Source organism: Ochotona princeps, chromosome 2, assembly GCF_030435755.1.
Source record: "Ochotona princeps isolate mOchPri1 chromosome 2, mOchPri1.hap1, whole genome shotgun sequence".
Lineage (NCBI taxonomy): Eukaryota > Metazoa > Chordata > Mammalia > Lagomorpha > Ochotonidae > Ochotona > Ochotona princeps.
In genome coordinates this window covers 18,293,682-18,312,735 of record NC_080833.1, presented here as the reverse complement: position 1 = coordinate 18,312,735, position 19,054 = coordinate 18,293,682, and the positions used below count along the sequence as shown (strand labels likewise).

The 19,054-nt window shown below is 50.3% G+C and overlaps 1 protein-coding gene across 1 annotated transcript in view; it reads left to right on the top strand.

Moving 5' to 3' along the window:
• PAFAH2 (platelet activating factor acetylhydrolase 2) overlaps positions 1–17,865 on the top strand; it is a 29,597-nt gene extending 11,732 nt beyond the window's left edge. Inside the window, exons 5-11 of the mRNA XM_004592230.3 lie at positions 4,284–4,352; positions 4,723–4,864; positions 5,754–5,867; positions 9,890–9,981; positions 11,761–11,931; positions 13,240–13,394; positions 16,785–17,865. Of these exons, the coding sequence (XP_004592287.2) occupies positions 4,284–4,352; positions 4,723–4,864; positions 5,754–5,867; positions 9,890–9,981; positions 11,761–11,931; positions 13,240–13,394; positions 16,785–16,879 (838 nt within the window). The 3' untranslated portion in view covers positions 16,880–17,865. The remainder of the gene's footprint in view (positions 1–4,283; positions 4,353–4,722; positions 4,865–5,753; positions 5,868–9,889; positions 9,982–11,760; positions 11,932–13,239; positions 13,395–16,784) is intronic.
• The last annotated feature ends 1,189 nt before the right edge of the window (positions 17,866–19,054 follow it).

Sequence of the window (19,054 nt, the reverse complement as noted above, 5' to 3'; positions counted from 1 at the left end):
GGCCCGCCAGGGCTGGATCAGCAGAAGCCAGAAGCTGGGAACTCTGTTCTAGTCTCCCACATGGGTGACAGGAGCAATGTACTTTAGGCATCATCTGTTGCCTCCCAGGGGATCAGAAGCGGAGTAGCCAGGATTGGCACTGGCACTCCAGCATGGGATACTGTCATCTCAGGCAACAGCTTACCCTGCTTTGCTTCAACACCCTACCAGAACACTTCAATAGCTCCTTGCACTTCATTTAGTTTTCTTCTTGGACAATGTCTTCAGCCTCACTGCTCGCTCCACGCCGACTTCCAGCACTCTGGATAAATTGATCTTCCCTCACTTCCTTCACTTACTTAGAACACAGTTAGGGCCTGCCCTGTGAGTCTCTCTCTCTCTGCTTGGTGGCTGTTTCTTTGCTGCCTGGAACATTTTCTTTCTCCTCTCCTCCCCACTCTCCTTCTTTTGTCTGGTGATTCCAAATTACCTTCAAGCTCTTAATTTGGATGTTTCTTTCTTAGAGACACCCAACAGATCCCTATGTTAGCTTAAGTTTTCCAGGTATGTAACAGTATGAGACAACCTGCATTTCTCAGTATTGGACTCATTATTGGTGTAATTTCTTCAGACTAAATAGCATTTGTTTTTATTTTGTTTAGATAAATTTACATAGCACAAAGAATACGTAGAGGGTCAAAATTTAAATATCAGGTATAATTTATTCCTAGGGAAAAATACTATATTTGAATAAATTTCTCCCAAACCTCCATTTTCTCCAACAATTTCATTGATCTAGATAATTAGGTCATGCTCTGAGGCAAATCCAGATTTTGTTTTATTTCTAGTGTATATTTTTTAGTATATATATATATATATATATTTTTTTTTTTTTTAAATATTTGAGAAGCAAAGCAACAGAGAGGGAGAGCTAGAGATTTTCCATTTGCTGCTTTACTCTGCAGATGCCTGCGACAGCCAGGACTGAGCCATGGCCAAGCCAGGAGCCAGGAACTCTATCTACATCTTCCATGTGGATGGCAAGGGCTCTGGTACTTGGGCCGTCTGCTGCTGCTTGCTCAGGTGCATGAGCAAGAAGCTGGGTTGCAAGCAGAGCCCCAGGACTAACTGATCCTCTGAAATGGGAATGTTAGCATCCCAAGTGGCCGCTTAACCCACTGCAGCTCAGCGCCGGCCCCATGTTACTGTTCTTGTCTGTCTTCCCCACTATATTGCAAGCTCCATGAAGGCAGAGACTGTGTCTGTCTTCCATAGCCTAGGACAGTGCCAACAGGTGATGGTTTTACAGGAAATGTGAGAGAACTTCAGAAAGTTCTTGGACAATGCATATTATGAAAAAACTATTCATGGGTTTCGAAGACTTTTGCACCAGATTATAAACTTACCTTTTAACCCCATTTTCCTCAAACCAAAGTCTCCTCATATTGATTGAGTATGAGAGTTGTGTTTTGTTCATTCCCATCCGCAGACATTTGCTGTGCACCTGCTTTCTACCAGCCTCTTGGCATTGGAGATAAGCACATCAGGGATGTTGCCTCTGCTAGAGGAGCTGGAATGTGGACTAGAGTTCACAGTGCACAGTGGACGTGGGGAGGCAGCAGATGGTTGTCAACATTACTTTCTTAGTTCTTTAAATAAACGTGTCTTTAAAAAACAAAAACAAACAAAACAGGGCTGGCATGATGACTCAATTGGCTAATACTCTGCCTGCCAAGTGCTAGCATCCCATGTGGACCCAGCTTCATGTCCCAGCTGCTCTACTTCCCATCATGCTCCCTGCTTGTGGCCTGGGAAAGGAGTGGAAGATGGTCCCAAACCTTTGGGGCCCTGCACCCACGTGGGAGACACGGAGGAAGCTCCTGGCTTCGCATTAGCTCAGCTTCAGCCATTGAGGCCGCTTGGGGAGTGAACCATCAGATGAAAGATCTTCTCTGTCTCTCCTCTCTCTGTATATCTGCCTTTCGAAAAAAAAAAAAAATCTTTAAAAAAAAAAGAAGGGAACATTGTCCATTTTGTTTTTGTTTTGTTTTACATATGTAATTAATTATTTGAAGGCAGAACACACACTCTCGTTTGCTAGTTTGTTTCCCAAATACTTCCCACAGGCCCCTGCCTGAAGCCAAACGCTAGAGCCAAGAACCCAATCTGGGTTCCCAGGTCCTTTTTTTTCTTCTTTTTTAAAGATTATTTATTTTTATTGGAAAGGCAGATATACAGAGAGAGAAGAGACAGAGAGGAAGATCTTCCGTCTGATGATTCACTCCCCAAGTGACCACAACAGCTGGAGCTGCGCTGATCCAAGGCCAGGAGCCAGGAGTTCTTCCAGGTCTCCCATGAGAGTGCAGAGTCCCAAAGCTTTGGGCTGTCCTCAACTGCTTTCCCAGGCCACAAGCAGGGAGCTGGATGGGAAGTGGGGCCGCCGGGATTAGAACCAGCGCCCATGTGGGATCCCAGCTCATTCAAGGCAAGGACTTCAGCTGCTAGGCTATCATGCTGGGTCTTCTCAGGTCCTTTAAATATCTGAACTCTTTGGGATTAGTGTGTGTTTTCTACTTGCAGCATACCTTGGTATGGACCAGCCATGTCTCAAGGGTTTGATGTAACAACACAGGATAGGAAGCTGCCATGATAGAGCTGCTCTAGCCAGTGAGTCATAAGCAGTTGTGTTATTTAGACCTTCCAGGAAGTCTTAAATGGAGAGTTCTTGGGGTGAGTGTTGGGCCTTATGGCTGAAATGCCAGTTAGATGCCGCATCCCATGTTGGAGTATACGACTGTTTCAGTGTTCAGCTGCTCCTGGCTCCATCTTCCTGCTCATGTAGACCCTGGGAGCAGTGGTGATGGCTCAGGTGGCTTTGTTCTGCTACCTGTGTGGGAGACCTAGATTGAGTTATGTCTCCCACATTCAGCGCCAGCACATGGCCAGCTGTTGTGGGCACTTGGAGAGTAAGCTAGCAGATTAGAGTGCTCTCTGTGCTTCTGAAATAAATGCATAAGAAAAGATTATGTTAATTAACACTTTTATTATAGAAATTATATCTTATAATGAGTTAAATAGAATATTAACATTTACTTCACTTTTTAAAAATATATATATTTCTTTTTATTGGAAGGGCAAATTTACAGAGAGAAGGAGAGACAAAAACATCATTCATCCACTGGATCACTCCCCAGATGGTCACAATGGCCAGAATTGAGCTGATCCAAAGTCAGGAGCCAGGAATTTCTTCCAAATCGCCCATGTGGGTGTATGAACAGGAGTATCTGGGACTCAAACTGGGGTGCTGGCACCACAGGCAGAGACTTAGCCTGATATATCACAGCACTTGCCTCACTTTTTAAAAAATTTAATATAAATTGACAAGAAATCTTAAAATTCACTCAAGTTTTTGAATTATTATGTTTCTATTGAATACCACACAGGCAATAAGGCTGTCGAGGAGGCTGGGGAGATGTAGCCATGACAGCATCATCAGCTAAGAATCAGGGTCTCTTATTTCAGAGGAAGGTTTTACCTGGTTTAAAGGTGTTTGGAACAGGCCATCAACACCATCAGCCTTATTCCATTTCTTTCAGGAAAGTTGGAGGACGCACAGGAAATCCACCTGTTAAGTCACAGATGAAAGGGCAGGCATTTGGTGCAGCAAGTAAGATGCCACTGTGTCAGAGCGCTCAAGTTCAAATTCCAGCTCTGCTCCCGGTTTAGCTTCCTTCTGACCCATAACCCTTCTGGGCAGCAGGTGATGGCTCAAATGTGTGGGTTCCTGCTACCCTTGTGGGAGACCTGGATTCAGTTCCTGGCTCCTACTGTGACCTGGCCTAACCAGGTCTGTTGCAGGCAGTTTAGGGGAAGAGCCAGGTAATGGGTATCTCTGTCTGCCTCTCAAGGAAAAATTTCATCACAGAGGAATCGCCCATTAGAGAAATGACCAGTGTGTTTAGGGATGATCCCGTATGACCTCATGTGAGCACCATCCGCAAGGACCTTCACCAGAAAACTTGGGAAACTTAAGACAGTTTAGGCAACACAAATGGAGCCCTGGCAACCCAAGTTTATTAGGGGAAGGTGCTGGACTGACCCTTGGTGGCATCAGAAAAGACTGTGACTAGTTTACAAATAGCAGCGTTGGTGGGAGATGGTCAGTGCCGGTTTGAGAGGGCACCTGGAGGTGGCCGAAAACTCCGTTCAGTCTGAGGAGGGGGCCGCCACTGACACAGCACCCTGGGGGCAAAGCCCGGACCAATCTTTGATGCCTTTTTCCTTGTTCTTTCTGGAATCTCTAGGACATTGTATTCAGCCTTCTGCATGGAACTGGCCTCCCATGGCTTCGTGGTTGCTTTGCCAGAGCACAGGTGAGGGGTAGCAGTCCCGACGAGCTGTCCAGACCCCAGGGCCTGTGGTGAGCTTGGGGAAGGCCAGTACCCTGTCCACGTAGCATTTCTTATCTTGCCACTGCCCCTCAAAGCACTTATCCTATCCATTTTAAAGAGGAGAAAACAAATCAAGGTTCAAATATTTAATAACTTGTCCAAAGTTGAGTTGGGGTGCACACCAAACTCTGTCTCCACAATCCTGGGATCTTCTGCCCTCTGCATGCCCCCAGATGTTTTACCTTTCTAGCTCAAGGGGGATCCCAAGTTTCGTGGCTGAAAGGGAAGAGTTGGTGAGAAAGAGCATTAAGAGAGGCTTCGGCTTCCTCCCTGATGCCTGTGTGTGTTTCAGGGACCAGTCGGCTGCGACCACCTATTTCTGTAAGCAGGCCCCTGAGGAGCACCAAACCACCACCAAGTCTTTGGAAGAAGAGTGGATCCCCTTCCGCCGCATTGAGCAAGGGGAGAAGGAGTTCCATGTCCGGAATCCACAGGTAGGTAGGCTCAGGCCAGCTTGGGAGGGAGTGAACGAACCTGCCGTCTCGTGGCGGACTCAGTGATTAAGCAAGATTTGGAGCTGATTTTAGCTCCTGAGATCTCAGTCTTGTGTGAATTGCTGCATCAGTGGCAATCAATGGGATATTCATAAAATTACAAGTGGCAGTAGCCCAGCTTAAGCTTCCTCAGGGGAAGAAAGGGGCCAACTGGAAGAGGTTGGCTGTGTGCATACCATCCAGGCCTGCTTTCAGTTCTCACCTCTGCCTCTCAGTGGGCTTGCTTGCTGAGGTTAGGACCCTCCTGGTAGCCAAGTGTACATGGTTAGCACCTTCATTAGACAATAGGACTGGGGGAGTTGCTCCCCTCAAGCCTCACCACTGCACCCAATTGCAGTATGAAAAATCCTAGGAAGGGATTCCCTGCCTAGGGAGAGAATTGAGGGGAAATTCCCATCAGAAAGCCACGATTGCATCTGGAGCCTGGGGCAGTCCTTGCAAGACAGTAAGGGGGCAGCAGTTAAGTGCCCAACAGACAAAACATGTGTTATAAATAGGCGAGCTGACTCCAGTGCCGGGTGGTTAATAAAAACACTTAATTCTGCTTGTTTTCAAAAATGTTTTAGTATACAGCAATTCATTTTATTCTGCTGACAACCCTTTTGGTAGGTAGGTAGAGTCTGGGCAACAGGGATGACTCCATTGTGCAGTGAGGCAGTGGTTGTGTGAGCTACCAGGTAGCTGGACTGTCTCAGGACACAGGGCATGTGGTGCCTGCTGAAATGCAGCAAGCCACCCCTGCCTTCCTCTGTGGCTCAGTGGCTGAGTGGAATTCTTGCTGGATGCTTGTGGAATGTTCCAACTCCCTCTGGACCTGTTTCTGCTGCAGGTGCATCAACGGGCGAGGGAGTGTGTGCGCGTGCTGAGAGTCCTGCGGGAGGCAGCGGCCGGGCAGACCATTGACAACATCCTACCTGGGGGGTTGGATCTGAAGACCTTGAAGGTGAGGTGGCAGCTGACATGACTCCGAGTTCACACACTCGTCGAGACGTTTCTCGGTTGCGAATAGTGAAAACCCCGCTTATTAGGTTAAACTAGAAGCAAGACCTTACTAGCTCGTGACTAGGACGATCAAAGGCCAGCTTTAGGCCGGTGTAGCTGGATCCAAGGTCTCAGACACACCCTTCTCTCCCTTCTCCTGCTCAGTTTCTCTGTGGGCCTCATTCTCACCAGCCTCTTCTGCATTACCTGAAAAAGATGGTTGCTGGCAGTCCCTCTCTGAGCTTCCAGTCGTCTGGGAAGACTGTGGTCCTGCATGGATTCCTGTGCCTCCGCTCACTGTGCGGAGGGAGAAGCTGCTCTCCTTGTGTGTGTGCGTGCGTGCGTGTGTGTGCATGTGTGCATGTGTGTGCATGTGTGTTTTTATAGGGTTCAGCAGGGCACTCAGGGGAGGTCAGAGAAACCTGAAGGTGGGATTGTCAGCCTCATCTGATCACCTGGGCCACGTGGTAGGGGAGAGATGGTTTGTCCCCCAAAGGGAAGGCCCCGAAGCAACAAGCTGTGTCTGCTTCAGTCTGCCCCTTGCTGTGAGAGAACCCCAGGAAGCCTCCCAGGAGTCTGATGAGGTTCACTTCCCAAATGGGTGCAATGGCCAGAAGCCACTCCAATCCAAAACCAGGAGCCAGTAGCTTCCTGGCTGAAACCAGCCTGACTGTGGAACTGAAAGGAGACATTCTGCAGCCTCCAGCCCTGTCAAATCATTTTTCCCCTCTGATTTCAAAAACAATTCAGTCTCTATTCAGAGAACCAGGAAATCACACAAAAGCATGCAGAAAAAAGAAACTTTTTTTTTTACATCTTAATGTTTGTTCTTCCAGTTCTTTTAAAATGTATTAACATGTATTATGTGTATCTGTTTATATAGATTTAAATTTCATTCACATATATGGTAAAGATTTATTTTTTAGGGGCTGGTGCAATGGTTTAACTGGCTAATTCTTTGCCTGTAAGCACTGGGATCACATACGGGTGCCAGTTCATGTCCGTGCTATTCATTTCCCATCCAGCTCCCTGCTTGTGGACTGGAAAAGCACTGGAGGATGGCCCAAAGCCTTGGGACCCTGCCCGCACATGGGAGACCTGGAGGAAGCTGCTGACTCCTGGTTTTGGATTGGCGTGGCTTCTGGCCATTGCACCCATTTGGGAAGTGAACCGGAAGATGAAAGATATTTCTCTCTGTCTCTCCTTCTCTCGGTAAATCTGCCTTTCCAACAAAAATTACTAAATCTTCAATAAAAAAAATATTTATTTATTTATTTGAAAGGCAGAGTTACATAGAAAAACAGAGAGATTTTCTATCTGCTGGTTCACTCATGAAATGGCCAGGAGCTAAGAGATTTATCCAGGCCTCCCTCATGGGCACAGGAGTCCAAGCACTTGTCATTCTCTGCTTTCCCAGGCGCATTAGCAGGGAGCCGGATCAGAAATAGAGTAGCCAGAACCAACACTTAATAAGGGATGCCAGCATGGCAGGCAGCAGCTTAACCTACTGCATCAAATAGGTGTATATTTTAAAAAACAAAAACAATAGTGTTATTTAATACAAAATGTCTTGCAGCTGCTTTCTCATTTAGCAAAATAGTTTGAATATGTTCTCCTTCAGTTACCACTTGTCTATGGCATGCTTAATACCCATGTAGTCAATTTCATTACCATTGAGTAAGAATGGTACATGCGGAGGGTATTCCAAGAAGTTCATGGGAAATGGTGCAAAAATTTTTGAAATCCATACATCATTTTTTCATAACACATTTTCCTACAAACTTTCTGTTCACTGTTAAGAATTGCCACACATGAACATTTATAATAAGAATTCCTCACTCAGCATATGAAATAAGCACTCTGACCTCTTTCCATGAAAAGAAACCAACCATCAAAAAGCTAAGCAGCTACCCAGATTACTGAGCTAAATGATAGAACCAGACCTTCAACTGGGGCTAACTTACCCTAAACCCTATGCTGTGTGCCCTGCGGCCCCTTTAGAAAAGTCTCCGTGAAAGGTTAGGATGTCTTCCAGGGAGGAGCAACTGTCCAGTGGCCAGTGGTGAGGCAGGACCTGGGATCCGGGTACTTGGCCAGGCCCATGGGGCACGCAGGGGCCCTGGGCCCAGAGCTCTGGCCTCTACGCCCATGAACCTGTCACAGGCCCTGGGAAAGGCAGACTGCAGTCCAGCCAGCTTCACGAAGAGACAGTCTCTGGTGGGAAACACAGAATGGAAAAAGCCGAATTAGTTTTCCCTGACAGATTAAGACCAGAAATTTTAACACTTAGGCAGTTGACAAAGCTATAGGGCAGTGTAGTATACCCCTATTGCTAGTGGGGAGTGCACATTGTTCCATCCATGGGGGTTACTGTGGCGATGGTAGTTTGTAATAAACATGCACATATTCATACCAGCACATGTGGGATGCTGGTACCACATGTGGAAGCTTGGCTTACTGTTCCATGGCTCTGGTCCCTATTGCACATATTCTTTGACCCAGCAACTTCTAGTTCCGGGAAGTGATCCTTTGATACCTGCACACATGCAGCATGATGTGTGTACAAGATGATGCCTTGCAGTCTTGTTTGTAATAGCAACAGTGAGAGTGACCTAAATGCCCACCAGAAAGATTGGCTTAATAAGCTGTGGAGCAGTAAGTGGATTCATTTGAATAATGCTCTTTGGCATCACATATAAATCCCTCGTGTCAGTGGCTATAATCCAGTAGAAATTGGTTTTTCTCTTCCATGAAGCCCACTGGGCACTCCTTTGCAGGGGGCAGGGTGGCCATTTCAGGAGTCCAGCTTCCTTTCCTCTTGCAATCCTGTCCCTTCTTCACTGTGGGAGTCTTAAGTTCATGGTCTGTATACATTAAGGCAGTGGAGTGAACAGCAGCATGAGGCTGGTACCAAGGGCTTTATGGACCACCCTGGTTGTGGAGGCAGCACACTTTTACCCACACTGAGTTGGCTGGAACCAGGTTGCCGGGCCACATCAGCCTCCCAGGGGACTAGTCTGGCTCTGCGTCTGGTGATCCGTTGTTGTCCACACCACAGGGTAAAAAAGAGGACTTAAGGTACTAGCATTGTTATGTACAAAGAAAGTAAGCTGCAATATCACATCTGCATACAGGGGAAGTATCATGTGATTAAGTGTCATGTGCACAAGGACAAGTACAAGTTTCCCTGAATACGCAGAACCCACCTCTGGGAAGACACAGGAGGAACTGCGACCTGTTTGGGTAGTGGGCAATGGTGGTCGACAAAGGAGAAGACAGGAGATTTGTGGGTACTTCTGATTTTAGAGGTATACAAATAGGTGACAGCAGAAGGGGCCATGCAGCCAACTTGTGACTCACAAGGTCCCGGGGCAATCAGGAGACTTGAAGTACAAAGCCTTGGGATCAAAACTGGGGAGCAGGGGCAGCAGGGTTCCAGAGCGGCCGCTGGGCCCCCAAAGCCTGGAGAGAATTCCCAAACCCCTTTGCAGGGAGCTGTCTTAGCTTTTTATATAACCAGGTCCTGACGGCTTCCGGGGACACTCCAAAATAGATGCTGCATGTTAGAACAAGGCAGTCATTCCCTTCTCCCCAGTGCTTTAGATAAAAATCAGGACAGATCCCTAAAGAGGAAGTGGGGATCAAGTTGGTCTCTGTATGGCACCCCTGGCCAGGGGGTGGGTCAAAGGATCTTCCCATTCCTTCTCCCCCACTGTAGGGTGGTCACGTGGCATTCCCCTGGGACCAGTTTCTAAGCCAGGGGCTCTGGCGAGTGGGGAGGGCCCTTACCATCAACATGCTTTTGGACTGGCCAGTGTAGGTGGAATCTGACAGTCCCCATCCACTCCTTCACACGTAGATACCTGAACTTGTACTCCAGGGTTGCCTGCCTGGCTGCCTCCCGGGGCTCGCCCTCTTGGCCTTGGGGGAGTTCCTACAAAAGCAGTCCTGAGTTTCTGACTTGGCTGAATTCACTCTCCTCAGGGCAGCATCGACATGAGCCGTGTGGCTGTGATGGGACATTCCTTTGGAGGTGCCACAGCTATCCTGGCTTTAGCCCAGGAGACTCAGTTTCGGTGAGTTTCCAGGTGATGCCATTGCTGTTAGCTTCCTACTTCTCCATTCACGCATTCCTTCAGCAGGTGTTTTTTGCCCAATTACTGCGCTCTAGGCACTGAGGGGTTGGGTGCTGGGGATGCAGTGATAAACAAGGTCTCTGAGTTCATGGAGTGATGTCCTTGTGGGAGGAGACACACTGAAGAAGCTGCTCACAGATGCCATCCCAACACCCGAGTGCAGTGAAGAAAATAAAATAGGCTGATGGGTAGAATATGTAGAGGTATCCCCAGAAAGTTCCATAAACCAGGACTGGAGAGGCAAGGCAGCCAGCCCCACAGAGGCCTAAAGTAGGGGTGGGGAGCATCCGGCCAACAAGCCATGGAAGACCAAGACAGGTGGCAGGTGGAACTCCAAATTCAATACATCCAGACAGCAGGCTCATTTTTAACTTCATCATTTTATGTGGCCTGCAAAGCATGTGACAGTATGTCCATGGCCGTTGCGGGGGAAACAATGGTTCCCCATCACCGCCGTGGAGCAGGGCACTCCTGCTAGTGGGCACAGCCCATGCCAAGCCTTGGGGGGAAGGGGAAGGGGTGAAGCAGAAGCCTCCTGAGTGGGTATGGGGAGAGTGATTGAAGAAGATGTAGTTGGTGAGAAGCCAGGACCAGTTCTCAGAGCCTCTTGGCTAGATTCAGACGGTATAGGTCTTATTCTAACAGTGATGAGACCACGGAGTAATTTTTTACCCTAAATTGGAAAGGCAGATTTGCAAAGAGAAAGAGGGACAGACAAATCTTCCATCCACTAGTTGAGTCCCTAAATAGCCACAATGGCCAGAGCTGAGCTGAGTCAATCTGAAGCCAGGAGCCAGGAACCTCCTCCAGGTCTCCCATGTGGGTGCAGAGTCCCAAGGCTTTGGGCCATCCTCCACTGCTTTCCCAGGCCACAAACAGGAAGCTGGGTGAGTAGTGGAGCAGCTGGGAAATGAACCGCTGCCCCTACGAGATGCTGCCACTGCAGGTGAAGGACTAGCCAGTTGAGCTACCACACTGACTCCTGCTGAAGAATTTTTAAACAGAAAAAAAAAAATCAGCCTTATTCACATTTTAAGAGATCTTTCTGGCTGCTGTGTGAAGTGGGGCCTGTAGCAGGACAGGTCTGAGAGCTGGGAGGCTTGTAAGGGGAAGTGTTAGAATGGTGATAGGATGTGTTTCAGGGTGCAGGACTTGGTACTGTGTATGTGGAAAGTGATTGTCCAGCATTGAGATGGAGGAGACCAGGGACAGAGGAGCTAAAACCTCACACTGGAGCTTTGCAGCAGCTGGAAGAGTTCGGCTCTTGACTCCCCCACCACCCACGCTGTGGGCTCCCAGCATCTCGCACTCTCAGAGCACTGAGCCATGTGGTTTTGTTCAGTTGTTTGTTGTGTCTTCCCTGCTGGCTAGGGCGCTCCTTGGGAACAGGGACTTGTGTGATTTATCTCTGTGTCCAAAGTCTAGGGCTGAGCCCCTGGTGGGCATGCAGCCAAGGTCAGGCACGTGAGCCCTCCAAAGTCCATCCACCAGGAAATCTGGTCCCTACTCTCCAGAAGTGAAAACTCTGGGAGGTCTTTGGGGGCAGGTGAAAGTGATGCCCACCCGGGATTCGAACTGCAGGAAGTGGTGGCCCTGGCGCCTCCTGCTGGGTGCACCTGCCATGCCTGCAGCACAGCACTGGACGAAGTCCCCCACTCCCCTGCCCCCACCTCGTCCAGATTTCTATGTGGCAGTCCCCAGGATCTCATCCCTTTCCAGGTGTGCCGTGGCCCTGGATGCCTGGATGTTCCCCCTGGAACGAGACTTCTACCCCCAGGCCCGGGGTCCTGTGTTCTTCATCAACACCGAGAAATTCCAGACGGTGGAGAGCATCAACTTGATGAAGAAGATATGTGCCCAGCACGGGCAGTCCAGGATCATCACTGTCCTGTGAGTAGCCCCAAGGTCATGGTCCCAGGGTGCCCTCCGCTTCCCACTCAGCCGCGACACCTTTTGTTTCTTCTCAGTTGCCCAAAACTTTCTGCCCATTGATAGAATGCCTAAATACTTCCTGAGTGTACAGTCTTAATCCTGTTGGATCGTCACATCTGTCCCTCCTGCCCATTAAGCTCCACCCACAGTGACTTCTGTAGGATTCACCTGGTGTTTTCTGGGAAAGCAGATGTTGAAGTATGATTTGTTGGAGAGAAAAGGGGCTGGTACTGGGTGGGTTTCAGAGTTCTCTGGCGTCATTCGGCAATTTTAGGGAGGCTTTTCTGAAGAGCATGGGTGTAGTAGACTTTGGCAAGCAGTACACAGAAGAGTGACCCCTGCTGGCAGCAACACATTTCTTCTGCTGAGCCCAGGACACCAGACTCAACTGTGCGTTCATTATTCTACAGCCTTTCTCAGGGCCCTTGAATAATTCAAGTGTTAAAAATCAGTTTTCCTGAATGATATCAGATAAATACCTTCATGTTTAGATTTTTTTCCTCCTTTGCTGAATTGCTGCTTTAGTGAATTCAGGCTGGGTTTTACCTGGGAATTAGATGTATGTCATGTTAGAGGTCTTCTGTTCTAATCCAGAACCCACTTTTTGAAATGCACATCTAAAGGGGTGGGAAATGTCCAGGCCGGGGCTGTGGAAGGCCTGCAGGATCATTTGGTTCAGCCCTGCCAAAGCAACCACAGGCAGGGCATGACATGTAGTAAATCCGTAGTGGGCTGATCTTGAGTTTCATCATCTTGTGTGGCCTAAAATGATGTCCTAAAAAATCTCTGTGGCCCTTAGCAGAGAAACGTTCCCACCCATGAACCCAGGTCCCCCACGTATTCCATGGAGCATTTCTGAGGAAAGAGCTCAGGGGTCGTGTGGCTATGGGGAAGTCACCTAAGAATGGCCACGGGTAAGAGATTATTGTGACAGAGGAATGACAGGAGCCCAGAGACTTTGCCTCCTCACCCCCGGCCCCTATTCCCACTGCAGCTGACTCAGCCTACGCCCTACGCAAGGAGGCTGTTTGTCCCAGAGGCTGAGCCCACCTGGAAGCCTGCTCACCTGGTTCTAACCCAGCCCTTCCCCAATGCATGACTGCCGGTAACTGCTTGTTCAGGTTCTGTAATGGGGGAAGATGCTTCCCTTGCAAAGTTACAATGAGAATCAAGTGTAACGATGTGTGCACTATTGCAGGAGCCCCTGGTACCCAGCAGGTGCCTAGCAAATTTGTGTTCCCACCACTTGTTTTTCTTTTCTTCTAGCGGTTCTGTTCATCACAGTCAGACCGACTTTGCTTTTGTGACTGGCAATTTGCTTGTCAAATACCTATCCAGTCATACCCGTGGGAGCCTGGATCCCTATGAGGCCCAGGAGACCATGGTGCGGGCCATGCTGGCCTTCCTGCAGAAGCACCTTGGTAAGGAAAGAACCAGGGTCCCGGGGGCAGCCAACCTGTTTGGGGGGTGTGGGGTCCCTTAGATTCCCCCATAGCACAGCAGTCTATAGGGACATGTCTTGGAACTAAGACATTTAATGGCATATGCAAAGCCCGCATAAAAGAGATGGATACACAGAATTACAGCACAGACACTTGACGGGAGGTGTAGACAACTCCGCTCTTTCTCACTGTGCCCATGACGTTGGCCTCTGTGAGCCTTGGTGTTCTCACTGTACATGGGAACATGCATCTCTCCACTCCACCTCTTCTGTGCTAATCCAAACCCATCAACACCATGTGTGAATGGTGGGGGAGGTTGTTGTGGTATTTGGGCTAAATTTAAAGAAGGGCTCCAAAGAAGCCATTGGAAGGTCACCACTGATGTCAGAAATCACACACTTGGGTGGGCGTTGTGGCACAGCACGCTCAGCCACCGCTTTGGACTCCCAGATCTCAGAACACCAGTTCAAATCCTGGCTGTTCCACTTGCCATCCAGCTGCCTGCTAATGCATTCTGGGAAGGCAACAGGTGATGTCTCAAATGCTCGGTCCCTACCAGCCACGTGGGCAATCTGGATGGAGGACCAGGCTCCTGGCTTCAGATTGGCCCAGCCCTGACTGTTGCAGGCACCTGGGGAGTGAGCCAGCAGAAAGGACCTCTCTCTCTTTCTCCCTTCCCTCCATCCCCCCCTCTCTCTTTCCCTTCCTATATTTCTGCCTCTCGTTTTCTATGTAAATATTTCTTTAAAAACCACAGGCCAGAGAGTGTTGACTGGACCTGTGTTTGGCGTCATCACGCATTGCAGGGGTGGATGGGATTGCCAGAGTGACAGTCAGAGAGATCAGGTGGTAGGATCTGAATAATGCTGGTGATGGGAGGTGGGACCGAGCCTGAAAGAAGCCCCAGCTCTCAGGCTAGCATCACACAAAGACAAGAAGGCTGCAATCACCAGCTGCAGGTGGCCTGACTGAGCCTCTCCCGGAAGTTTCTTCCACCCCAGATAGCAGCACATCTGGGTGCCATGGTGAGAGGACTAGCGCCTCCTCCCCAGGGACCACACAGCTCCCGCCTCCACCACCTCCCCTTCCCGCTGGCTCGGGATATGACTTCTCACCTTTCCTCCCTCAGCCGTTTAGCTCTGCCTCCCACTTCATGGAACACACGGAAGGTGCTCACTCCCTCAAGACTGTGCCTGAGGAGAGAGTTATGGCCAAGTGGGTTAGGCTGCCTGTGACTCTGGCATCCCATATGAGTGCCAGTTTGAGTCCCAGATGCTCTGTTTCTGATCCAGCGCCCTGCTGATGTGCCTGGGAAGGCAATAAAGGATGGTTCAAGTGCCTAGGTCCCTGCACCTGTATGGGAGACCCAGCTGGAGTTCTGGGCTCCTGACTTCAGACTGGTTTAGTCCTGACTGCTAGGAAAGTGAAATAGTGGATGGAAGAATTTCTCTCTCTATCTTTCAAAAAAAGAAAAAGAAAAGAAAAAGACACCGCGGCTTCCCACTTACGTGCAGCAGCTTGTACTGTCTTGTAAATCCCCTGCTCAGGCTCAGGTCTCAGGCAGCCCCGCTTCATTCTGCTGGCTACTGGGGGTGGTCACACTGTTTACCTTTTCGTCTTTGAGAGGAAGAGAGAGAAGTCTTCCATCTTCCAGTTCACTCTCCAAATGCCTGCAAAAGTCAGGGCTTGGCCACACCCAAGCCAGATGCTGGATGCCAGGAACTCCATCCACATCCCCCATGTGGGTGGCAGGAACCCAGGCCCTGAGCCTTCCCTGCTGCCTCCCAGGGGAGGTTCGCAGGAAACTGGACCAGAAGCAGAGGCGCTGGGAGGCAGGCATCGTAACTGCCTCTTCCGCTTCACTCCAGGTCTCCCGTTCTCCCCTTTCTGCTGGCTCCTTCCGTGCTGCAGTTTCTCTCGGCTCTGCAGGCACCCAACCCTGCCCGCCCCTTACCGTAACCCTTACCCTGTCCAGGTGGCAGCAGCAGAGCTGCTCTTACTCCCTACAGCGGGTTTGTGCCCCCAGACACTCTGTCAGAACTGCCATTGTCTCCGCAGTGAGCCTGGCCGTGCTGAGTCAGGGCTAGGCTCTCCTGTCACTACCAGGCCTGTGTGAGGTGGTGGAGGATGAGCCCTTGAGGACGCTTGGACCATCACCAGAATTTTCTGATCATGCTCAGGTCTTGCTGTTTGCATGCGCTCTTTGTCAGGCCTGAGTCACACCCTGTGCCATGGCCCTCCAGCTCCCCCGACTGCCTTAGTCTGCTTTGCTGTCTCCACCAGGGCTCCCAGTGTCCCAGCTCACACCTGCCACAGGCCTTTTGCACTGCTGTGCCCTCTGCGGGCAGTATTCCTCACTCCCTCCTCCAGGTTTCTGCTAAAATGCTGTCAGCGAGGCCACCCTTTATAAGGCATTGCACTCCCCCAGCTGCCACGTCCCTCCTCGGGCTGTGTTTTCCCATCTTGTCCCCTTTTGGCATCCTGTGTCATTTCCTGTGAATCTTTGTCTGCTAGATCATCAGTTCTAGGAAGGCAGAGGTTTCTGTCTTTTTTTATTTTCTTATACATATTTTTGGCACCAAGTGGAGTGTGGTTCATCGTGAGCCCGCTCAGGCATTTTGGATGGCGTGAACGTGCAGCACTTACGTGTCCAGGACCCATTTCCTGCCAAGTTCTTGGCAAACAACCTGGGCTCCTGAGACCATGGAGAGGGGTCCCCACCCTCAGCCCACATCCTTGGGCCCGAGGGCTCACTCCCCATGGACCATTCTTGCCATGTGAGTGGGCCTCACTTTCCTGGGGCCCATGCCACCTGCTGATGCCACTGTGCTATGGCACCTGAAGCCTTGTGCCAAAGGTGGGCTGGATTTACCTCACCTTGTGCCAAGAAAGTGCCGGATTTAGCTCTCCTGGGATACTTAGCCCTGGAGGAGGCTGTGTGTCTGCTCTGCCTTCCTGCTCCAGGGTCAAGTTCTTTCTCGCTCATGTCCCAACTGTGATGACCCTGGGCAAGTCATGTGGCTTGCCTGAGCTTCAGTTTCCTCTGCTATAGAATATAACGAACATAGGCTTGGTGCATAGAGTTGGGGTGACAATGATGCCATGCGGGAAAGATATCCTGCACAGTCCCTAGCCGGAATCCTTCTCTGTTCGTTTCAGTATTGAGTTGTCACGAATTGAGTAAGGGTTCTGTACAGGCACGGAGTCAATTGTGGGCATCAATGCTTCTGCCATCACGAGGACCATTTCTGGTCCTTATGGTGTCCCCGGTACTCCTTGCCTTAGGGATGACCCACAAAACCCATGATAACTACTTTGTGACTCAACCGTTAACATGTCGCCCGACCTTCCTGCTTTTCTCCCGTTCAGACCTAAAAGAGGACTATGACCAATGGGACAGTCTCATCGAAGGCGTCGGACCCTGGCTCACTCCCGGCGCCCCCCATCACCTGTCCAGCCTGTAGGCGCAGCTGGCCATCTGTCACAGGTCACGTGAACTGTGGTTGCACGGCAGGGTAGGGGGCTGCCCTGGGGCACCAGTCACCTCCCTCAGGAGGTGGTCAGCTTGCCCCTTTTTTCTCAGATGGAGGGGATGTAATCACACCACTGATTGGCTAGTGGGATGCTTTGATCTTGGATTTGTCGATCTTACACTCACCCATGACTTGAATCACTGAATGCTTGGCAAACCTACCTTCCCGGGCCAAGCCCTGAAGGGGTGGGAGAGAAGCTGAGTGCCGCGAGGCTGAATGAGAAGGTTAGGCCCAGTGCACCTGCTCCCTCCACTCCAACAAGGGCAGTTTCTGCAGTAGAAGTGCCAAAGCCAGAGGGAGGGGCCCTCTGCCCCGCCTGGCACCTCTCTTGCCCGCCCTCAGCCTGCTGCCTCCTGGGCCACTTGGTGAGAGATGAACGCTTGAGGACACTTCCTAAGGTCTGCTTCATCACCCGTTTTTTCTGATCATGCGCAGGTCTTGCTCCTTGCGGGCAGAATGCCTTGTCAATCCTGAGTCTCACCCCGTGAACCCAAGGCAGGGGGAGGAGGGGGCCAAAGCAGGTTCTCCCCACACAGGGCTACCTCAGAAGCTCCAGAAGCCTTAGATTGTGTGCACAAGTGGGTTGAGGTGGGGGTGTTATGATCAGGGTTAAACAAGTACTTACAAAGGCCTTGCCACAGAGGGGGAAGTGTGGCTAGCCTGGACTGTGGAGGACATGCCGGGAGAGGTGCAAGAACCCCTGAGTGTCACCTCTCATCTCCAAGGTCATGAGCTGCCGGAATACGAAGAGTGTGGACGCTTGGGTCATCTGGCCTCCTGGCTCTGAGGTCCTTGCCCCAAATGCAAGTCTAGACACAGACCTCACTTCCATCCTGTCCCATGTTTGATAAGAACAATATTAATGCTAATGAAATGCTGGAATAATCTCTCTGTTCAATCTGTAATAAAGCAAAATGTGGAGCCATCTGGAAGTGCTCGCTCCTTCTGTCCATATTTGTTCCTACCTGGGCCCCTGAGGGGGAAAAAAACCTCAGGAGGAAAGGAAATTGTCCCAGAACCTGGCTCCGAGTGCTGCACGGAGGTCGGCCAGGAACTGTCCCTCCAGCCCAGGAGGGCACCCTGCAAAAGGCAAGTGCCGACTCCTCTGGCGGGACACAATCCCTGCAGGTAAGCGCAAGAAGCATGATAGGAAACAGCCCAGAAGAGGCCATGGAAAGTGTCCCACTGGCATACATTTGGCCTGGGTCGGGGGCAGACCAGGCTGAATCAGTTCACATCATCCACTGGCAAATCTGAACACCGGAACAGAGTGTGGGTCGAGCCAGGTTCAGTTGCGACAAAAGCAGTACACAATACAGAATGCCAAGGTGAGGTTGCCTGTGCCAGATGTGACCGCAGTGCCCAAATAGCACACGTAAGAACCAGGAATGGAGGGTACAGAGCCGGCAGGGGAATAAGTGGTGGTTCCCTTGCTGGACAGCTACTCCCACTGGAGAGTAGCTGGGATGAGGACAGACCACACTGGGCAGGGCTACAACACCTGTGTGCCTCATGTGAGCCAGATCAAGGAAAAACCAGGCTGGGCTGATTGTTCCTACTGGTGCAATCTACAATTAGAATGGGTGAGGGTTGTTTGGGCTTAGCTGCAGCATCAGCTGGTAGAAGCTGGCACTGGGGGGCTAATTCTGTCAAGTTAAACCACAGAACCACCTGGAGAGTGCATAATCTGGGAGTGGTAGTGGCCTGGGAGGGAAATAGTGGGCTCCTCCCTCTTGGGTTACCACTTCCACGGAAGGGCACGAAAACTAGGACAGGGGCTGGGGTGGCTTGAGAGACACACAACAACATCCGTGAAGGCTGGATAGTTGAGCTGGTTAGATGGAACAAGCTTTTAATACCCATTGAGATGTATGAGAGCAGAAGGGGATGTGGGACAGACTGGACTAGTCTGCCATACATACTGGCAAACCAGAGCAGGGGGTGGTCCTGGTGGGGGTTATTGCGGGTCACTCTGACTAGGCTGCAGCCCAGTTTGGTTTGTGTGAGGGCCGAGTATGTGCTGGGCACAACCAGGCTGGACTGCAGCACTCATTGGTTCCAGTGAAAGACAGGAATGGAAACAGAACCAACCCAGCAATTGCAACC